The 18,832-nt window shown below is 46.2% G+C and overlaps 1 protein-coding gene across 5 annotated transcripts in view; it reads left to right on the forward strand.

Moving 5' to 3' along the window:
* The window catches only part of LOC102889519 (aminopeptidase like 1), a 53,527-nt gene that overhangs the window by 1,298 nt on the left and 33,397 nt on the right, over nt 1–18,832 (forward strand). For 3 of the 5 annotated variants that reach the window (XM_025039690.1, XM_006921943.3, XM_006921945.3), the window contains exons 2-8: nt 7,246–7,257; nt 14,064–14,171; nt 14,574–14,714; nt 15,568–15,733; nt 16,659–16,750; nt 17,267–17,410; nt 18,564–18,644. In XM_025039690.1, the coding sequence (XP_024895458.1) occupies nt 7,246–7,257; nt 14,064–14,171; nt 14,574–14,714; nt 15,568–15,733; nt 16,659–16,750; nt 17,267–17,410; nt 18,564–18,644 (744 nt within the window). The remainder of the gene's footprint in view (nt 1–7,245; nt 7,258–14,063; nt 14,172–14,573; nt 14,715–15,567; nt 15,734–16,658; nt 16,751–17,266; nt 17,411–18,563; nt 18,645–18,832) is intronic. The other 2 variants (XM_006921944.3, XM_006921946.3) reach the window with 1 other exon arrangement.

Consider the following 18,832-nt stretch of genomic DNA (forward strand, 5'->3'; position numbering starts at 1 on the left):
TTTTGTTTGACCCCTCCCTCCCCCCCCCCCTTTCTGGGCCTCACTTTGGTTCTAAGGGCTGCGTTGCAAGATCGCAGACCCAAATCCTATTAGATGAACGGCTCTCTCCCCCAAACGAGGAAAAGAGTTGTGTGTGTGTTTTTTTCCCCCCTCTCTCTTTTTCTTTTAATGGCCTCGCAGCCCTCTGTGTGGCCGTGTTCCCTATGAATAATTTGCTTCACTGTTTTTCCTGGGGGCTCATGTTTGTGAGACCGTAAGGTGCTGGGTTCTTCGTTTTCCATTTCCCAGACAGGAAATGAAGCATTTTCCCTCCATTCGAACTTAAAAAAAAAAAAAAAGCCCCCCCAGAAATGTGTGTTTGTGAAAACGAACCCCTAAATAGCCCTTTTTTTTTTTTTTTTCATTTAATTAACCTGAACCTTTAGCCCAGAGGTGGAATCTTTTGTAGGGAGGGCTGGAAAGATGACTGATGTTTCCCTGTTTGTTTTTGACGAGGGCCACTTTCCCTTTCTGAGCCTCAGTTTTCTGCTTTGTTAAATAAAGGGGGACAAAAGGGGGGGTCTGGACGATCTGTATGAGACAACCATGATCAGCTTTGTAATATCTTAAATGGAAAAGTGAACTAATGAAACTAATCTGTAGTGGGGGCTCCTGGCTGTATGTAGACAGGGCAGGTTTGAATAGAAGCTGCCCTGAAGGAAGGGGAAATGAGGAGGGAATAAAGGAATAAAGTCATCCCAGATTCTTGGGGATTGTAGTGGAAACACACGGCTTTGGGAATCTCACACTTCGCCTCTTAGGGGGTTGTCTTGCCTTTTAATTTTTGTTCTTACTGACTTTAAATGCTTCAGAAAAAAATGATGCCATGTGTCTTAATTATTGACAGACTTGTCTACTGAGGCAGCTTTTCCTTTTTGTAAATCTCCAGTGGAAAATGTCTTTGGCCATATTGCTCCTGTAGGAGAGCTGTTCTATGCCGTGTGAGCAGTTTTAGGAATAAAATCACGTATACTCAGATAAAAAATCACGGAAAACAGGGACGGAGTGTTTAGGTTTTTATTTACTTAAGATTTTGAGGGATTTTTTTGCATTTGTAAACTGAAAGTAATGGTATTATACTGAAATAAGTGTAAAATGGAAATGGGCTGATTCCAGCGCTAATTTTGAAAAGAGTATTCTGAAATAAGACTAGAATTAGAGAGTGGAAATTGAATGAATAAAATTCCACATTGGAACTTGAGTTTTGTTCAAGAAGGTGTAAACATTACAGGTTCCTTAAACGGATTGATTTTGTGCTACCTATGCTACCTCGTGGGGGAAAAAAAAAACAGCTGAAATTCATATTAATGTTTCTGAGGTATCGGTTTTAATAGATTGAAAAAAATTGTTTGCTTTTACATTTTTATAAGGTTTAAAGCAGCCTGAAACGATAGGTAACATGAGAAGTTTTTATTATTAATCATTAGGTCAGACAGTTTTAAAACCTGGTGTCTGAGACGGGCAGCATTTAAAAAGTGCAACTTTAACTCAGACCGATTTTTACATGGTTTTCTAGGTCAATTAAAAATATATAAGCTAAGTCAAATAATTAAGAAATAGCTAAAGTACACAATTTGGAAAAATAGGTTATGTCAAAATGTATAGATATATTTTAAGTAACTCAGACAATTTCTTGAAAATAGATTTCTAAAACTAAACTACATGTCTAAGTCAGAACATTAAAAGGTATTTACTGTATGTTATGCCGTTTAAAATGTTGGTACCTACATTAGTCTGACCAATTAACACCTTTCAGATCATTAGGAGCCATCAGATTATTTTAAATACTTTTGTATTCAATTTAGACTATCTAAAAAATATATTTTGCAATTAAACAAAAATGGTTTGCCTCTATTAGAATTAAAAAGAAAACACATTTATATATTTGTGTGCATTAAAAAGCACATGGCATGTCATAAATTTCTGAAGTGTTTAGGGGTGAAATGGATCTTCAGTTTGCTTACAGTCGATTCTACAGAAATGATTTCTACACACACGAGCCATCAAACATCGCACGATGTTACCTGACTAAGTAGAGGGTACAGTTTTTTCAACTTTTCTGGAAATCGGAACAGTTACAGACGTTTGGGGGAAAAACCCTTGTCTAACACAATTTTTAAAAACTTCATTGAATAACTCATGCAATGTTTTTCACTGCATATCTAGCTCATAAAAATTTTGAAACCTCATTTTTGACTTATAAGTTTCAAAACCATTTAGCAAATCAAATAAAACTGTAGCTGTCAAATTTGAATATGGGCTGGGTTTCAGGTGATATTAAGAAATGGTTAATTAATTCAACTAGTTAATTAATTAATTTTGTTACAGAGGTGTGAACTGTCAGAATATCACTTCATATTCTCACTCCCCCTCCGATAAAAAAACAAGGCAAAGTGTTACTAATTGTTAAGTGTGGTGATGAATTTGTGGGGAGATTCTGTACCTTTTTACATACTTTTCTGTATGTTTAAAAAGTTATAAAGAAAAATGAAATATATACCTGTTACGTTAAGAACATGAGCAGAACAATTAAAAGGAGACAATTGGTAAATAATTGTCTAACATTCAGTAATGAAAAGGAAGTAACTGAACTCTAGAGTTTAACTTAATTTAAAAAATTACAACCTGAAGTTTTTAGTTCCTAGTTAGAAGAAACAGCTGTGGAAATTCATTTCGTTGTGTGTGTTTGTTATCTCACACACAGCTGAGAATAAATGATACCTAGAATAGAAGTTGCTTTTGGTTTTTGTTTTTTAGCTTTAAACCTGAATTGTCACATCTTTATTTAAGGAAAAAGCTGTGGAAATTGGTTGTAAAGTGGTGTGTATATTCACACAACTCGAAATTAAGCACACCTAAAGTCATTCAAAAAATTTAAACAGGCATTTTTTGCATCCTAGTTTGAGGGGAAAACTGGAAATTGGTTGGTGGTGAGGGGGTTATTTTGGCTGCCTGTACAGCGTACTAAAACAGGTCTGTGCGGCACTCAGGTAAATATGTCACAGCTAAATAGGGATTTCAAGAGGATGTGCAGTGACAAAACATACCAAAAGTCCTAAGGGCCAAAAGGGACCTAAAAGTCCTTCAACCCAACACCCCCACTGTGACAAACCCCTTTGTCCGCCTGCCTTGAGCATGTTCTGGGGTGGCAGTGGGATATGCCAGCAGCACATTCCAGCAGCCGTCCCCCCACCTTCTGTACTATACCAAAAGCGTCTCTGCCTGTGCTAACCCCAGCCGTGTCTTCATCTTGTGTCTTATGGCCCTAGCTCCAGCTCTGACCCTTAGGGTCTCTGACACAGGAAGCCTCTTCTACACGATGACCCCACACCTTCTTGTCCGCGGAGCTTGCTTCAGCTCAGCTGTCAGCTCAGACCAGCTCAGACATTGAAGTTCAGTTTCTCGACTCTGAATGAAATCTAGTTTTTGTGTCCGTTTTTGAAGTTTAGCACCGAGAACTGAACAAAATTCTACTTGTGTTCTTGTTTTGTTGATATTAGTGAAACTAATTGTTAAAAACCCTGGGGTTTGATTTTTAGCCTGTCAGCGAAAATCAAACAGTTCTTGGGATTTCTCCTTCGTTCCGTTCTGGCCTCAGTTTTGGATGCCCAGTCAGGGTCGTGTCTTAGGGCAGCATGAGATAAAGGACAGAGCATCAGACTCGAGTCTGGGGGTTGAGGGCCAAGTCTCGCTCTGAGGCTGACTCGGAATGTGCATTTAGGCAAGCTTTTACTCTTTCTGGACATCTTGTGCCTTGCTTGTAAATTGAGGGGTGTGAGTTGGGTGTTTCCTAGGGGCCCTAAGAATTCCACAATACTTTCTAAATTCCGTTTTGATACATCGTTTCTCCTGACCAAGGCACACAGCCTCAGCTTTGCATTTGCAAAGGAGAAATGCATGGTCAACAGCCTTGCCGTACCTCTTAGTCCAGTGGTACTTGCAGAAATCCTTGGAAGTAACCCCAATGCTGTGCAAAAATGATTTTGACATTGTATCAGCCAGGGGCAGGTTTTAAGGCAGCACCTCATTCAAGCAGTTACAGGCAGCTTGGCTTTGAGAATCTGAAGTGAATTTACAAAGTTAAATAATCATTAAAAAAATATGTAGTCTAAAATGAATGGAAAGTAGATGCCGAGTTGCTGTCCCCATCCGATGAGGTGCTGTGTGACTTGTGTGATCTCCTGCAACGATCTGATAGAGGGCTTGGAGCTACTTTGTTAGTGTTTACTTCCTGATCTAGTTTCTGCTCTAAAATAATGCATAATTTATAAATGGAAGCTAGAGTTAATTGGTCTTAGATTAGTTCGAAACTAACACATTATTTTTAATAAAACGTGGTGTGCTTTAGGGGGAAAAAAAAAGAAACTAGGGATTAGTTATGTTTATAAGAAACCTGAGGTCTTTTTTCAGTCGTGACTGTAATATCAGCTAAGATTTATTGAGTGTTTACTACACGCTTGGCACTGGGCTAAGCCCTTTCCAAACACACGGCCTCATTCTATCCTCACGGAGCCCTGTCAAATAGGCTTTGTTTTTCTCATGATACGGATCAAGGAAACTGAGGTTTAGAGGAGTTTGGAAACGTGCCCAGTGACACCCACCTCACTGGGATGGGAATGCGGGCCCTTGCGGACCTGGGGGGGCCACAGCACTTAGCAGGCCTGGCTGCCTTTCCGGGGCTTGTGCTGCAGGTCCTGGAAAGGTCAAGGACCTGTTGTTTCTTACAATAGGATGGCATCTCACTTCAGAGCCATACAGTGTTCATTTTAACTTGCATTTTAAAGGTTATAAGTTTTAGTCCAGGCTGAGTCTGTTGGAAAATTAGTTCTCTGCCTTTAGAATCCAAGTATGAAATCATTGTATATTTCTCTTTAGATCTATTTGCTTTTCTGCTTCTAAAGATTCCATTTGAGCAGTGAGGCTTACTCGAGAATAAGGGTACTTTGTTGGATAAAAGTGAAGCAAACTTTTATTTTGGCAGTAACGGAAATAAAGTAAATATCACTATAGCATAGACCTGTATTTCCAACTCATTTTACTCAACTTTTCCAGACGTCCTGAGTAAACACAGATGGGTTTCCACTTATTTTTTCAGTTTTATGTAGAAAGTTCTTTAGACTATAAATTCCACATGCCACTTGGAGTTTTCAGTATTTGCTTGATTGTATGCCATTGGCAGGTCAGAAACCTAGATTTAGACGTTATAAAGATTTAGAAGGTGATGATGTGGAGTAACGGATTTTCATTTGGCTGTATTTTGGGTTTTCCTGATGGAAATTCTAAATGTTTTAATTCAGATCTTGACAGAATTTTCTGGAATTTGGTGGCAGGGGGGATTTTGAAAGCCTTCTGTTTTTAACTGGCAAAATTGGGTGGGGAGGGGGTTCTTAAAACAGATGACCTTCTGAGTTCGGTTCCCCACGTGGTGCGGTGGCAGCTGCCTGGTAATTCCCTGGTCATTCCCTGCATTGTTAATAAAATCACAGAGGCTGGAAGAGGCCTGAACACCTGGATCTGTCCCTGTCCCAGCCATGAACAAGCTCTGGGACTCCAGGGAAGTGGATTTACACATTCTGAAGCTTGTTTTTCTTGTTTGTAAAAATAAAGTCTAGCTTGGGATTCCGATTTCACCTCTTATCAACCAGTAATTGTAGAAACCAGAAGATCAGGGCGTGTGCTTGGTTAACGATCCGGGATGCAAGCAGGGTTTGCAGTGATACTTTGTTCAAAGCTTAGATGCCAAGGAGCCGCTGCAGGCGGCAATGTGCACGGCGAGATACCGAAGTCGGGTCTGCCTGGTGTCTTGCTTTACGAATAAAAACACTCCGGTGATTTCTTGCTGAAAATGTTAAGCTTTTAGAAAATAAAAACATTTCCTTTTCTTTTTAAAGTAAAAGGTAATTAAATCAGACTTCCATTTGATACTGTCTTCTCTGTTAGCATCTTCTAGCACTGTAGTTCTGACGGTGCATATACAAATACGGTTCTCCTTCGCTCCCCTAGCAGATTGTGGAGAGGGTGAAGAGGACTTTCAGCTTTCTCTAATGTCAGCTAATTGGATTTTTACATGGAGGAATGTTTGTTTGATTACATTTTTTATTGCTGTCATTGTTTAATAATGTTTTGGCCCTGATAGACCAGTTTAATTTACATTATTAATTTTTAAATAAGGAAGTTATGTTTTATTTTCTAAATTTACTGCTAAGCATAAAACAGTCAACACAGTGGACTATTGAAATTCACCACTAATTATTTCAGTGATCAATACTGTAAAAAAAAAAAAAAACCAGACCTTGTTGTGTAGATTATCTATCATTAGTAAGTGTCTGTTCAGAAGAGAGTTCCCGGTGGATCTAAAAAAGAACCTTCAGTTTTAAATTGAAACTTAATCCTCTGGCTGCCGTGGCTTTTTCCTGCTACTCCTTAAAAAAATCTCTCTCCTTATCTGTTTGGTTTTGTTTACTTGCTTTTATAATAAATAGCTTTAGGAATAACTGTGTGCTTTCCAGACTAACAGTAACATATGCCAAGCAAAGGGGAAGCATTTTCCTTCACCACCTGTGTCTCTCTCCCGGGGAGAGTGGTTTCCCGGCTCGCTCACGGCCACGGAGAAAGCCGTGTCTGCGGTAGTGAACTTGTAGAGACCATGCACGTGTGGGCACGCAGTGTTATCGGAACGCAGCCATCGACACTTTCTGCGGGTCATTCATTTTCTAAGTTTGCCGCATTTGCCAGACCTATTTATGTGTTAAAATATAGATTTATTTGTCATGGTAAAATTACATTTCAGCTTTGCTCTCGTTTTATCTTCCTAAAGGAAACTTAGAATATTATATGTGATATTCGATATGTATGAAACAGATTAGCATTCCATTTTAGTGCAGCTAGAGCAAGTGTGTTTTATTTGTTTCTATTGTTTTAATTTTTATAACTATTGTTTGTTTTCTATCCTTTCCAAAACAACAATTACAGTAAATAAAAATAAAAAACATGTTGTAACTTAAAAAAAAAAGAGAAAGAATCATGGGGGGGAGAGTTTTTAAATGCCTTGGTTAATGGGTCTTTAATTTTAGTCAACTTTAGAGGTATTTAAAATCTCAGTGTTCTCTCAACTGACCATACCTTATCTGTCTGTCTGTCCCCATCATGCTTTCTTTTCGCTGTCCCTAACTGGATGGGACTCATGGACACAACATATCTCTTCAGGAGCTGGATGAGGTATAGTGTTTTAAATATATTTTTGTCTGATCATAAACTGATGCCTGTTCTTCTAGTCTTTGGTCATGTATGAAATGCCGACAGGGCTTACCCGGACTTTAGCGTTTGCTTTGATTCCTTGTAATTACTGTGTCTAACAGTTCGTCACTTAGGGTTCATTGACTGTATTTCCACACAGGTGAGTGGGCGACTTCGGGACGGGTTTGGGAACGTCCCTCACTGCCCTTGGGGGAGCAGCTCACCCTGGAAGTAGCGCAGGGCGAACGTTCCCTCGAGTGTAACGGAATCCAGGCTGTCCCTGGGCTATGTGTGTAAGTGCCTCGATTTCCCAGAGAGGTGTTGCGAAGTGGCCCAGGTGGAGCGTGAAGGTGGCGCTGTCTGCCGCAGGCCCCAAGGGGGTGGGCGGAAGGCCACCCCGCCTGTGAGGGGTCTTCAGGGCCCCTGCTAGGGACGAAGCAGTGACCCTCCATGCCAACTGAGCTAATCATTGCACTGTCCCTGCTCTGCCCCCTGCCTCGCAGCACCTTTGGGCATTTTCATCACTTATTAGCGATTCATCCAGAAGATGGAGCAAGTCCATGTTCATAGCACTTTATTCCAGTAGCGCTGATGCGAGAGTTGAGGGAAAAGGAGATCGAACTGTGATGGTTAATTTTGTATGTTTCTCCTTCAGCGGTGAAGGGGTAAAAATATTTTTCCCGAGTAATTTTAAAGAGTAATCGTGGGGGGAGCGTTGTTTGTTTTGGTTTGATTTGATTTAGAAGTATGGCAGTGAGGTGGGATTGGGGGACTGTCTTCAAAACTAGTCGATTAAGATCTACCTGTAAGTTGTAAAAACCTCAGCCGGCTGCTAATAGCAGAGAGACGGGGACAAGGGGACAAGCAGGGACAGGACAAGGGGACTGTCTGTACCGGTTAAGCCAGTTGCCTGGCGCTTCTCGGTCCCCACACGGCGGCCGTGTGTGGTCCGCCTGGGAGGCGGCGGCGCGGTGGCCCCCGACGGCGCCCGTGGGAAAGGCCCGGCGCAGAACTGTGGACGAGGTGGTGGCCCCGCTTCTCCTTCTTTTTTCTTTTTCTTCCCTTCCTTCCGTCCGTCCTTCCTTCCTTCCTTCCTTCCTTCCTTCCTTCCTTCCTTCCTTCCTTTCTTCCTTCCTTCCTTCCTCTCTCTTTTTTTTTTTAAGAAAAATGCTCACTCGTGCTTGTCTGTACCTAGAAATTTTCTGAAGCGAGACACAAGGGACTGTAAACAGCGGTAGCTCCCGGGAGGGTCTGGGTTGGAAGGGAAGCGTCCTTTGTGTTGTGCACTTTTTTCTTAGATTGGATACATATTTTTAAATCACGTGCATGTATTACTTTTGTCATTAAAAACAATTAGTATTTCCAAACGAACCCTGAGCCAGTAGCTCAACGGGCCAGGTACTGTGGCCATGACTGAGTGCGGGGCCCCGGGCCAGCACTGGCCTGGGCCCTGGGGGGCTGACAAGCCACTTCAGCCCCCACACTGCAGAGCTGAGCATCTCCAGGGTGCAGCGGACGCGGCGGCGTTGCTCACCGAGTCAAAAGGTGCGAGGGCCGGGGGCTTCGAGGGCCTCGTGGAGTAGGTGCGACCCCCCCGAACAGTTTGGAAGTGTGGCCCCAAAAAGGGAGTGTTTGGTGGGGGAAGAGAGTGGACAATAGCACCCCCTTAGGCTGGAGAACCATTTGAATACTTTACACACGAGGGGCGTGCCGCAGCCGTGCCTGCCGCGGGGTCCGCAGTGTGAGCGCATCCTCCTGGGCAGCAGGTGCCCCAAGCCGGCCGGCCCTGGAGGGGCCAGCAGACCTCGCCCTGTCCCTGTTCCTAGCCTCTGGGCGTTTAAGGGGGTCTCCTCATGCTGTTAGCCGAGACCCCACGTGGAGAGCCACTCTGTCCACCACACACCCCATTCCACGTGCCATTGGAATCCCCGGGACCCTGGTCCTGGCTTCCGTCCTGGTCTGCACAGCCACTCGCCCCTGAGGAGTTCACTGGCCCTTCTTGTTCTTTGCCCAGAACCATTCTATGTTTTATGAATTAGCTTCCAGATTTGTATATGGCAGACTTTATTTACTCCGCTCATTCATTCGTCCTGACCATTTATTTTGACCCATTCAGCTCATGGCGGCCGTGTGTTTGTCACCGAGTGCCTGTCCTGAGCCACGAGCTGGGCGCTGTGGGTGCTGGTGGCGGGGCCTCGCTTGGCCAGGGCTGCAGGAGGGCTTCCCCTCTGTGCCCTCTGGGAATAGGGAAAGTGACCACCCGCTCATGGCGAGGCCTGAGCCAACCCCGCAGTCGCTCCCTGGGAGTGTGTCATTCTCCTCTCTAGACCAACCCGAGGGTCTGCGTCCTGGGGACCAGCCTGCATTCTCCCAGAGGTGCTGCATCGCTCACCGCTGTCACCCGCCAGAGAAGCGACCGGCCCTCTCCTCGCTCCCTGTCCAGTCTAGTCCCCTCCTAGGGCAGTCATCTCCCAGGTCGTTGCTCTTTTAAAATCCAAAATAGGAAGGATTAAAAAATCACAAGGAGTAAATGTCGAGCTCCCAAACCACATGGCTTGGAGAGGGCAGGGCGAAACAGTGGGGACACGGTGGGCCATGGGCCGGGCTCACGGGTCCCTCCACCGCGGGTAGCTTCGGGAGAGTCTCAGCGTCCATGATTTTAAAGCAAGGAGCATCCCCTCTGCAGGCCTGATGTTGACACCGGAAAGGTCAGGTCAGGGAGGGTGGCCTCGGCAGCACGAGCAGCTGTCGCTCCCTACCTGCTTTATCTAAGGGTGTCCGATCCCAGTCAAGAAAACAGGAGAATCCGCTAAACTAGCAGCCTTTGCCTCTGGGTGGTGCAGTCTCAGATTTTTTTATTTCTATATTTTTTGCACATTTAAGAGATGTCTCTTTTGGACATTGTTTCATAATCAAAAAAAGTCAACACTTTTAAAGCTATCGCAGATTTACAAAACTGTAGTGCTGACATCCCCGATTCTTTTTACCCACTTGTCATACACGCAGTAAATGAATGAAGTCAATAAAATGTCATAAACATTTGTTCACTCCCTCCAGAAACTGAGGTTTCTTAAGCCTCATTGTTGATTAGTGAGGTCATCGAGCCTTCTGAGCCCAGTGAGTTATGCTTTGTGGTCTGACTTCGTCATTCATGCTCCTAGATCGTCCCACGTGGAGGCGAGAGTCACCAGGCTGTCATTTTCAGCGTCCCTTCTGGACTGTGAAAATGTTCGTTGCCACAGACGGTCCAGAGTTGCCAGCGTTGTTTCTGATTGGCAGTGCGTTACGGCTGAACATCGTTTATTTTTTTAGATGGGGGACGTGTCTGACTTTTCTAATCTCTACGGAAGCTTTGCCACTTTCTTAGTCATACAGTTCACTAAATCAACCTTCTCATGAAGGCAGGGTTTTATGAGAAGGCTGTATATTCGGAACAGCAAGATTTATGAGAGAAAGAGGGATGGGGGAGGGACTGAGGGAGGGAGGGAGAGACAGAGACAGAGCGAGAGTCCCTTCTGTATAGTAAGACCATACTGTCTGGTGCTCTTCAGGGGCATGTCTGTCAGTGTCTGAAGTGGATCAAGGGCAAAAGATAACTTTAGTGAAACCAGCAAGAAGCTTTCTAGGTGTGCTGTTCTGAGCATCTGTTAGAATTTTCCTGCGCTGAAGAAATTGAGTTAGATGACTTGGGGTTAGGGCACTGTACCCCCATAGTTCTTGGAGGACAGAGCTACAATGAAAGACAAGAATTCTTAATTCTTAATTCTTCTAACTACAATTTTTTATTAAAAAAATTTCCTTATTTTAAGAAATATGGAAATATAGTTTTTTTGACTTTAGAAGCACAAGTTCATTTAAGAAAGGCTTTAAGGAGCAATATCATATTTGGAGGGAGGACTAAGTTGAAATTCAGCAAGGATAAGTAAAGAAAATTAAAAATCTGGCAGCTTTTAATTTCAAGGTCTGTATTGACTAGGATGGCAACTTGAAAACATACATCCTGGATCTTAAAAAAATGAGAAAACATGTTTTTAAATGGGAAGTGAGATTTCTGAAATTGAAAGGGTGATTGTTTTACACTTAAAATGTAATTTTTATGTTCATAGTTGTTCCCATTTAAATAATTGACATTTCTCTTCAATTATGTTTTCCCTTCCCAAAACATAGTCTTTTTTAAAAATACATAGTACATACTGTGATACATATTACAAATCCGCACCGATGAAGTAGATGACACGTGTCTTCTGAGCTGGGCTGCTTTTCTCTATCCTGACGAGCTACATCATAAGGGAGACAAATCATTCCCTCTCTAAAGTTTGCAGCCCCAAAGGATCAGCCGTTCTGTCTTATCGGCCAGATCTCAATCCGGTATGTGGGGAAACCAGATGGGCTGGTCCCTGTCCCCTCCCATGGGGGCAGGTGCTTACCAGAGGGTGTTCTCCCCGATTTTGGTTCATGTGTGCTTTTTCTGGGGTGGGGGCACATCTATTGTATAAAATCAAGCACAGCTTAGAAGAGTTGAGTTCATTTCAATTGGCTTTTCAAAATACGTGATTTAAAATTTCTCATTTGTTTCAGATAAATTGATACTAATTACTACGCACATGAATTTAGATAAATACCATCTCTATACATCTTTTTTAGTTTAATGTATATTTGTAAAAAGTAAAAAGAGTGCAAAATAAGGTCGTGAGTTTAAAAACTATACATAAAACATTATTATTATTACTCTGTTGAAATGCAGTGGAGTCATAAAGCGTAGTGGGTTAGATAACAAACTGGCAGAGTGGAAACACTGCATCCCGTCAGAAGGCACTTAGCAGCTTTAGGTTTTGCTTTGTATAAACAGCTGGAGGTTCAGGTTCAAGTTCTGCCCCAGGCAGCAGCTCTGTCCAGCACCTGCCATGTAGCTGGTAGATGCTGGGAGCTGGACGTGTGCTTCGTTCCCTGTGCCTTGGTCAGTGTGCCCTCCACATAGTCACTCCTCTTGGTGACTTGGGAGCAGGACCTTTGAGGAATGAACAGCTCTGCCTCTCCTTGTCTGTGCCTGCCGTGTGTGAATGAGGTCTGTACCTCGTCCCTACAGCCGCATGCAGTCAGCGAGGGAGGCTGCGTCCTGTTGACGCTATGTGGTGAGGAGTGGGTGTGGACTGTGGACCGTGGTTCGTGTTGTAGTTCTAATCCGAGGGCCTGTTGTCCTGATTTGTCTTCTTAGCAAGTTGCAGTTGTGTTTCTGGGGCCTACCAAAGTGATTGGCAGCTTGTGGAGCGGATGGGCTTCTGGACTCGGCCAACCCAGGTTTTAATCTGTCTCTAATAACTTTGTGACCTCGGGCAAGGCACTTAATTTTTCTGAGTTTTACTTTCCTCATTTATAGATTGGAATAATAGTTTCTAGCTCACCTAGTTTTTGTGAGGATTAAAATCATAAAAAATGTAAAGTTAGTGAACTCTTCAAGCAGGTGGCGGTGGTTGAGAATGAGCACTTCAGGGGCTCAGAGCCCCAGACAGTGCAGGTTGGCTGGCACCCCGCTCTGTTTGAGAAAGGAGGGGAAGCCTGTCGAGCTCACGTGGCGATGGACTTGATCACCACCTGCAGGTGGGTGGTCTTGCAAGACGTGCTCCCCGAATCCAGGGAATGCCCTGGGAATGGGGGCAGGACCACAGCAGGGGCACCAGGGGGAGCAGCGCAGGACCCTGGTTGCCTCTAAGACTTTGCCGTAGCCTCCGTGTTCAGAATTTAAGGCATGTTACTCGAAGATTTCCTTTAATTTAGGTTTCTTCTTAAGTGATATTTTTTCCCCTTCGTTTGTAGATTAAAATTTTTTGCCTTGTTCCTTTATTGTTAGAAAAGCAGGCGTGTGCTGCGTGAATGCAGAAGTAAACTTAGGTAAATGCAGGGAAGCAGGGGAGCAATGTAAATTCCTGGGTTTGCAGGGTGATTTAGCAAATTTACAAAGTATCCCCTGTAAGAGGCTTTCATGTGCTGTTTTCCATTGTTTTTTGATCATCATTTGGATCTTTTAAAACTGGCAGTTGTACATTCAGAGCTGTGGCGGGCCCCTCCACACTCTGGACCCCCTGCTCACTGCCTCCAGTGAGCATAATGGAGCCCCAGACCACGCCCCCACCCTCCCCATCCAAGGCAGTGTGTTATGCAGGTAAAATAAACAAGAACCACGGTGTCATTTCAAAATAAGTGAAACTGTCGCCTGCGGATATTTCACCGAAGAAAGGAAATGACAGTGCAAGATCACAGCAGGATTTTCATGCTCGCCTTTGCCCGATGGGGGGAATTTACTGACCGGTTAAGCTGTTCTTTCCCACATTTTAGCGCATGGTTAATGGTCCTGTGACTCAGTTAACTGGCTCAGCCCTGTTTCCAAACTAAGCTAAATGTGTGTAAGTAAACCCTGCCGCTATTGAGAACTGTGCATTTCATTTGTCGCTGGCATTTTTTTCTTAACGTTTGTCTGACCATGTTAATGCCATACTGTCATTGTGCTAGGAGGTCTTTCTCTTAAGGGTCTTTTATTGGCTTTTTCATTACATTTATGTAGCCAGATCAAGTCAAGTTCATGTTCACTAATATGTCCAAGGAAATGAAGAACTGGTGCACGAGAAGACAGGAAACCAGTTCTGAATCTCAGCAGCGTCAGAGCAAGTTTGTGTCGCAGGCGCCTCCGCCTCCATCTCTGTCTCAGGGAGCGACACTCGGGAGGGGCTAAGTGTGTGCTCATCTGACGCGAGTTCGGATAATTTTTGTGATGTCCCTTTCTTTCCCTGTAGCTCGCTGACGACCGCATGGCTCTGGTGTCGGGCATTAGCTTAGACCCAGAAGCAGCAATCGCCGTGACAAAACGGTCCCCTCCTAAGTGGGTGGATGCAGTGGATGAAGTAAGTTGGATGTTAGTTTCACACTATCTGATTTATTTCAGTAATTACGACACTAACATATTTGAAGTTATTCTCCATAAAAACTGATTGGGCTACCCCTGAATGCACGACCCAGGAAAAACTTTAGCTTTTCTTTTGATTTACTCAGTGTGCACACAAGGGGAGTGAGTGTGTGCACACGCGTTAGTGCTTTGTCTTAGTGGTAGCTACCTGAACCTTAGAAAGAAATTGAAGAACTATATAACAAGGAAGAGTGGTATTTGAGTTAAAAGTTGCTCATGCGTCAGCCAGCCTGCAGGCCTGCCGAGGCTTGGACCTGCACTGCGTGTGCAGCTGGTCCTCCTGGAGGCAGGCAGGTGCCAGGCAGGCATCAGCAGAGCTGTGCTGGTGTCGTTTGTTTAGATCCAATACGATGTGGGCCGGATTAAACAGAAGATGAAAGAATTGGCCAGCCTTCACGACCAGCATCTGAACAGACCCACCCTGGACGACAGCAGTGAGCAAGAGCATGCCATCGAAATAACCACCCAAGAGATCACCCAGGTGAGATGGACTCCAGGTGACATGGGCGTTTACTTCCCAGCCTTCTCACAAGCACCTCAAAGGCCGCACTGTGCCACAACTCCAAACCAGATGGCAAGGCAGCCCTAGAGCTTCACTGCCCAGCCTGAGGCTCCCAGAGGGATTTCAGGAGGCCCTGGGCTCTTCCACGTGTCAGCCACGTGTCTTGGGGAATGGGGACAGTATTCGGTTGGTCGATACTACTGTGGATTGGTTTTAAAAATTAAACCTGGAGCTTTAGCCATTTGATTTTAAAACGTACAATTCTATTGTATCCTAGCGTTTAAACATTTTTATGTTAAAAATGGCCCTCGTAACTGAAAAGGTTGGGAGCTGTTTCCCGAGACAGTATATTAGTATCCTAAGAAATTTCCTTATGACTCGTGTTTAAGCTTCAGCGGTCACATGTTGTGCTTGTTTCTGTCCCCTGGGAGCTGGAGGTGAGGGGTGAGGTGTGGAAGGTGCCCTGGGACCTTGGCGTGTTTGAGGCCTGGCTCTCAGCAGTGTGACAATAGCGTGATTCTCAGTTAATCTCGCCTGTAGAGTGGGGGTAATGATCGTAGCACCTGCCTCCTGGGACGGTGGCAGTGGCAGGGACGGGTGAAATGAGAGGGATGCAGGCGTAGTGACACATGGCAGCGGGGCACAGATGCGCTGGGGGCCGGTCGCACAGCACGGTGTGTCTGGCGCCCGTTCAGACCTGGCTCGGGCTGCCACGTGTGGACTGAGCCTCGGCTTGCGGTGCTCCGTGCCCCGTTGTGCCAGCCCGTGCGGACAGACTTCGTGTGTCTCCCTGGGCTCCTCGTGGCCCTGGCTGAGTCCGGCCTGTCGTCAGCTCTTCCACAGGTGCCAGCGGGCGGTGCAGGCGCTGCCCGGCCGGGCCCGCAGGGCCTGCTCGGTGCAGGAGGAGCGGCTGCTGCGCAACGTGGTGGCCTCCCTGGCCCAGGCCCTGCAGGAGCTGTCCGCCGGCTTCCGGCACGCACAATCCGGCTACCTGCGACGTGAGTGACCGCCCCGGCCACCCGGCCCGCTTGCTTCTCTCTGGCTGCTAAGGCTCCAGTTCGTGCTGTCCCTGTCCTCGTTGGTTTTCAAGCACCCCTACCCCTCTGCGAAATCGTGCATGATGCAGATGGAGGCTGACACCAGGAAGCTCACTCTTCAAGTTTCGAGAAATTGGCGCTCAGGCCAGCATTTCAAAGCCTGTAGCTTTCTAGATGTTAGGGGGCCGGGCAGCGGCTAATAAGTAGGTAAAAAGTCGCAATCCCATTAAAGCTTGTGTTTGCAAAACAACCAAAGTATCTGAGAGTTGGGGGAACCTTCCTGGGGGTGCAGCTCCACCCCCACACAGGCCTGCCTTTTCTTCCCAAATAGCACAGAGTCGGGTACAGCTATGTCCTCATTCTGATTACCTTGTGAACTGGTTTTTTTCTTTGTTGCCATTGTAATCAATAATATCTCCACACACTCCAGAAAAACTAGTTCTCCCTCCAACAACTGGCATATTTTTGTTTTAATGTTATTCTAAAATTTGATTTACGGCCATTTGGAATTCTTACTAGAGATGCTTCTAGAGAAAAATATCGATTTTTAAAAAATGTTTTTAACAGCAGATAGAGTCAATATTTCTGCTTCACTTAGAGATTCTCAGATGGTTTTAAGCGTCATTTTGTCATTCGCTTGGCATCAAATGAATTGTACACATTTACACTGTCATTTTGTCTTGAATAATCCGAAATGCTTGCGTGTCGTTGTAAGATTATAATCTTTTACTCCTCCACCTCTGTGGGAGATAGGCTTCTTGTAAAGCTGCTAAGAATATCTCCGTTTTGATTGTTGAGTTTTAACCTAGATTTCCCCTTTTTAATGGTGGAAGAGTGACCAGGATGGCTTACGTGTGCGAGTAAAGTGAATTCCTATCTGTGATAGGCGTGAAGAATCGAGAGGAAAGATCCCAGCATTTTTTTGATACATCAGTGCCACTGATGGACGATGGAGAGGATATTGCTCTCTATGACCGGGTACGTGAAGGCGCCGCGCAGTCTGCCGCACAGTCCCACTCTGCTCTGCCCCCTCCTCGTCACAGACCGACTGTCTGCAGGCAGCCGGACTGGCGTGGCTTGACCTGCGCGTCACCAAGCCGTCCGTGCAGTGGGCGGAAGGACAGGCCTGGCGGCCGTGCCCCGTCCTCCTTTCCAGAGGCTGCAGGGAGGCCTTGGGATCTGCCTTCCAGAACCTTTGGGAACGCAGACTCGGGAAGGACTCGGGGCTGTCCCTGCCGGTGTTGCCAGCCAGCCCCGTGTGGCGGCGCGTCTCAGGTTCTCTCTGTCCCCCGCTTTGGCCAGCAGTGCTTCAGATCCCGCCTGTTTGGGGGACTCGGATCTTTCCTGTTACAGAAGAATAAGTGTTTATTGTTGTTTATGTGTATAGAGAAGTGCGTTCGGAATTCGCTTTCTTTAAAGTGTGTCTGAGGGGGTGCAGCAGCTTCCTCGAGGGGAGACGTCGCACACGGACCGTGCACGCTCTTGTCTTGCCAGGGTTTCACGGACGACCAGCTGCTGCTGGTGGAGCAGAACACGCTCATGGTGGAGGAGAGGGAGCGGGAGATCCGCCAGATCGTGCAGTCTATCTCCGACCTCAATGAAATATTTAGGGACTTAGGAGCCATGATCGTAGAGCAGGTACGTGAGGTCACCTTCCTCATCGGCGGGGTTCCCTGCCCTAAACTCTGGCCCGTCTCCAAGCTTCTCTGATTCCATGTTCCTGTCAGGGAAAAAAATGTATATGTCTACGTATGCGTGAGCACACACAGACACGTGTGCACAGACAGAATATCGTTCTTCATAAAAACGCACTAAGCCCTTTTTTAGATAAATAAACGTCAGTCGAAGTTCTTACGTTCCCGGCCCCCAGGTGCCCATGGTAGCGCCCGACTCTGGGGGCCTGGCGGGCTCTGCCCACGCTCAGCAGTGACTCTGGCAGGAGATGAGGTTTCCCTTCTGATTTTGCCGGGTAACTGTGTGATGGTGACTGGAACCGCTAGCTTCCACGTAGAACTAAATTGTTTATTCACCGTCACCATCTGATTAGGGTATTTTATTATTTCACCAGTAGGGACTTGGGTCCTGATCCCCCCGAAAGCAGCCGAGAATGGAGTGCGAAGGCTTTGGAAGATCTCGTTCCAGTAATGGCCCCTGGGGTTCCCGGGGAACTGTCCTCTCTCTCAGCATTTCCGTTAACAGCCCTGTTCTCCCACATGGCCTGGTGTTCCCTCTTCCCTATTGGAACCAAGAGATTAAACGATTAAAACCAAAATTCTCCTCGAGACAACTGTATGATTTTACGTGGCAGACGGGAGCTCACCGTCGTGGCTGCGACCCAGGAGGCCTGCGTCTATGTTTCTGGACACGGCGGTCAGTGTCCAGGCCCCGTCGTGACAGGCCTGGCCTAGCTGGCTGGCTCTGCTTGCTCAGGTCCAAGCAGCTCAGCAGCACACGGGCGCAGAAGCTGGGCCTTTGCCGCCGCCGACTCGCCCTGAGCTTTTTGTGTTTTAAGCACCAGTCGGTCCGAATGTGGCACACCCTGTGTGGCCGAACCCGATAAAGGAACCCTAGTCCGTCGGGATTTTTCCCTCATGAGCCAGACCTTACTGCAGCTAACAGCACTCTGCCACCGAGTGTCTGATGCCACTGCACGGCGGGTCCCGGGGCTTTCCGCAGCCCCCTTTCTGGCTTGTCGCGCATGCTGGTGCCTGCGGTCCGCACCCCTGTGCCCCGGGGGCCCCGGCTGCCCCGGCTGGCGGTTGACCGTCTCTAACTCTCATTCGTTCCTCAGGGCTCCGTCCTCGATAGAATCGATTATAACGTCGAGCAGTCCTGTATCAAAACTGAAGACGGCTTGAAACAGCTGCGCAAGGTAACATCCTGTCTTTCGGTAGTTGGGCCTTTGAGGAGCTGTTACCAAGTGTCGTGAATTCGGGCGAGGGTCCTCTTCCGCCACAGCCGTCCTCGGCGCCCTGCCTGTTGTCGGCTCTGCTGTGGTCGCGGGAAAACGGAGGGCGTCGCTTCAGGCAGGGCCGAGCTCGCAGGTCGTGTTTCCAGGTG

This window comes from Pteropus alecto, unplaced genomic scaffold (genome assembly GCF_000325575.1).
Source record: "Pteropus alecto unplaced genomic scaffold, ASM32557v1 scaffold45, whole genome shotgun sequence".
Taxonomy (NCBI): Eukaryota; Metazoa; Chordata; class Mammalia; order Chiroptera; family Pteropodidae; genus Pteropus; species Pteropus alecto.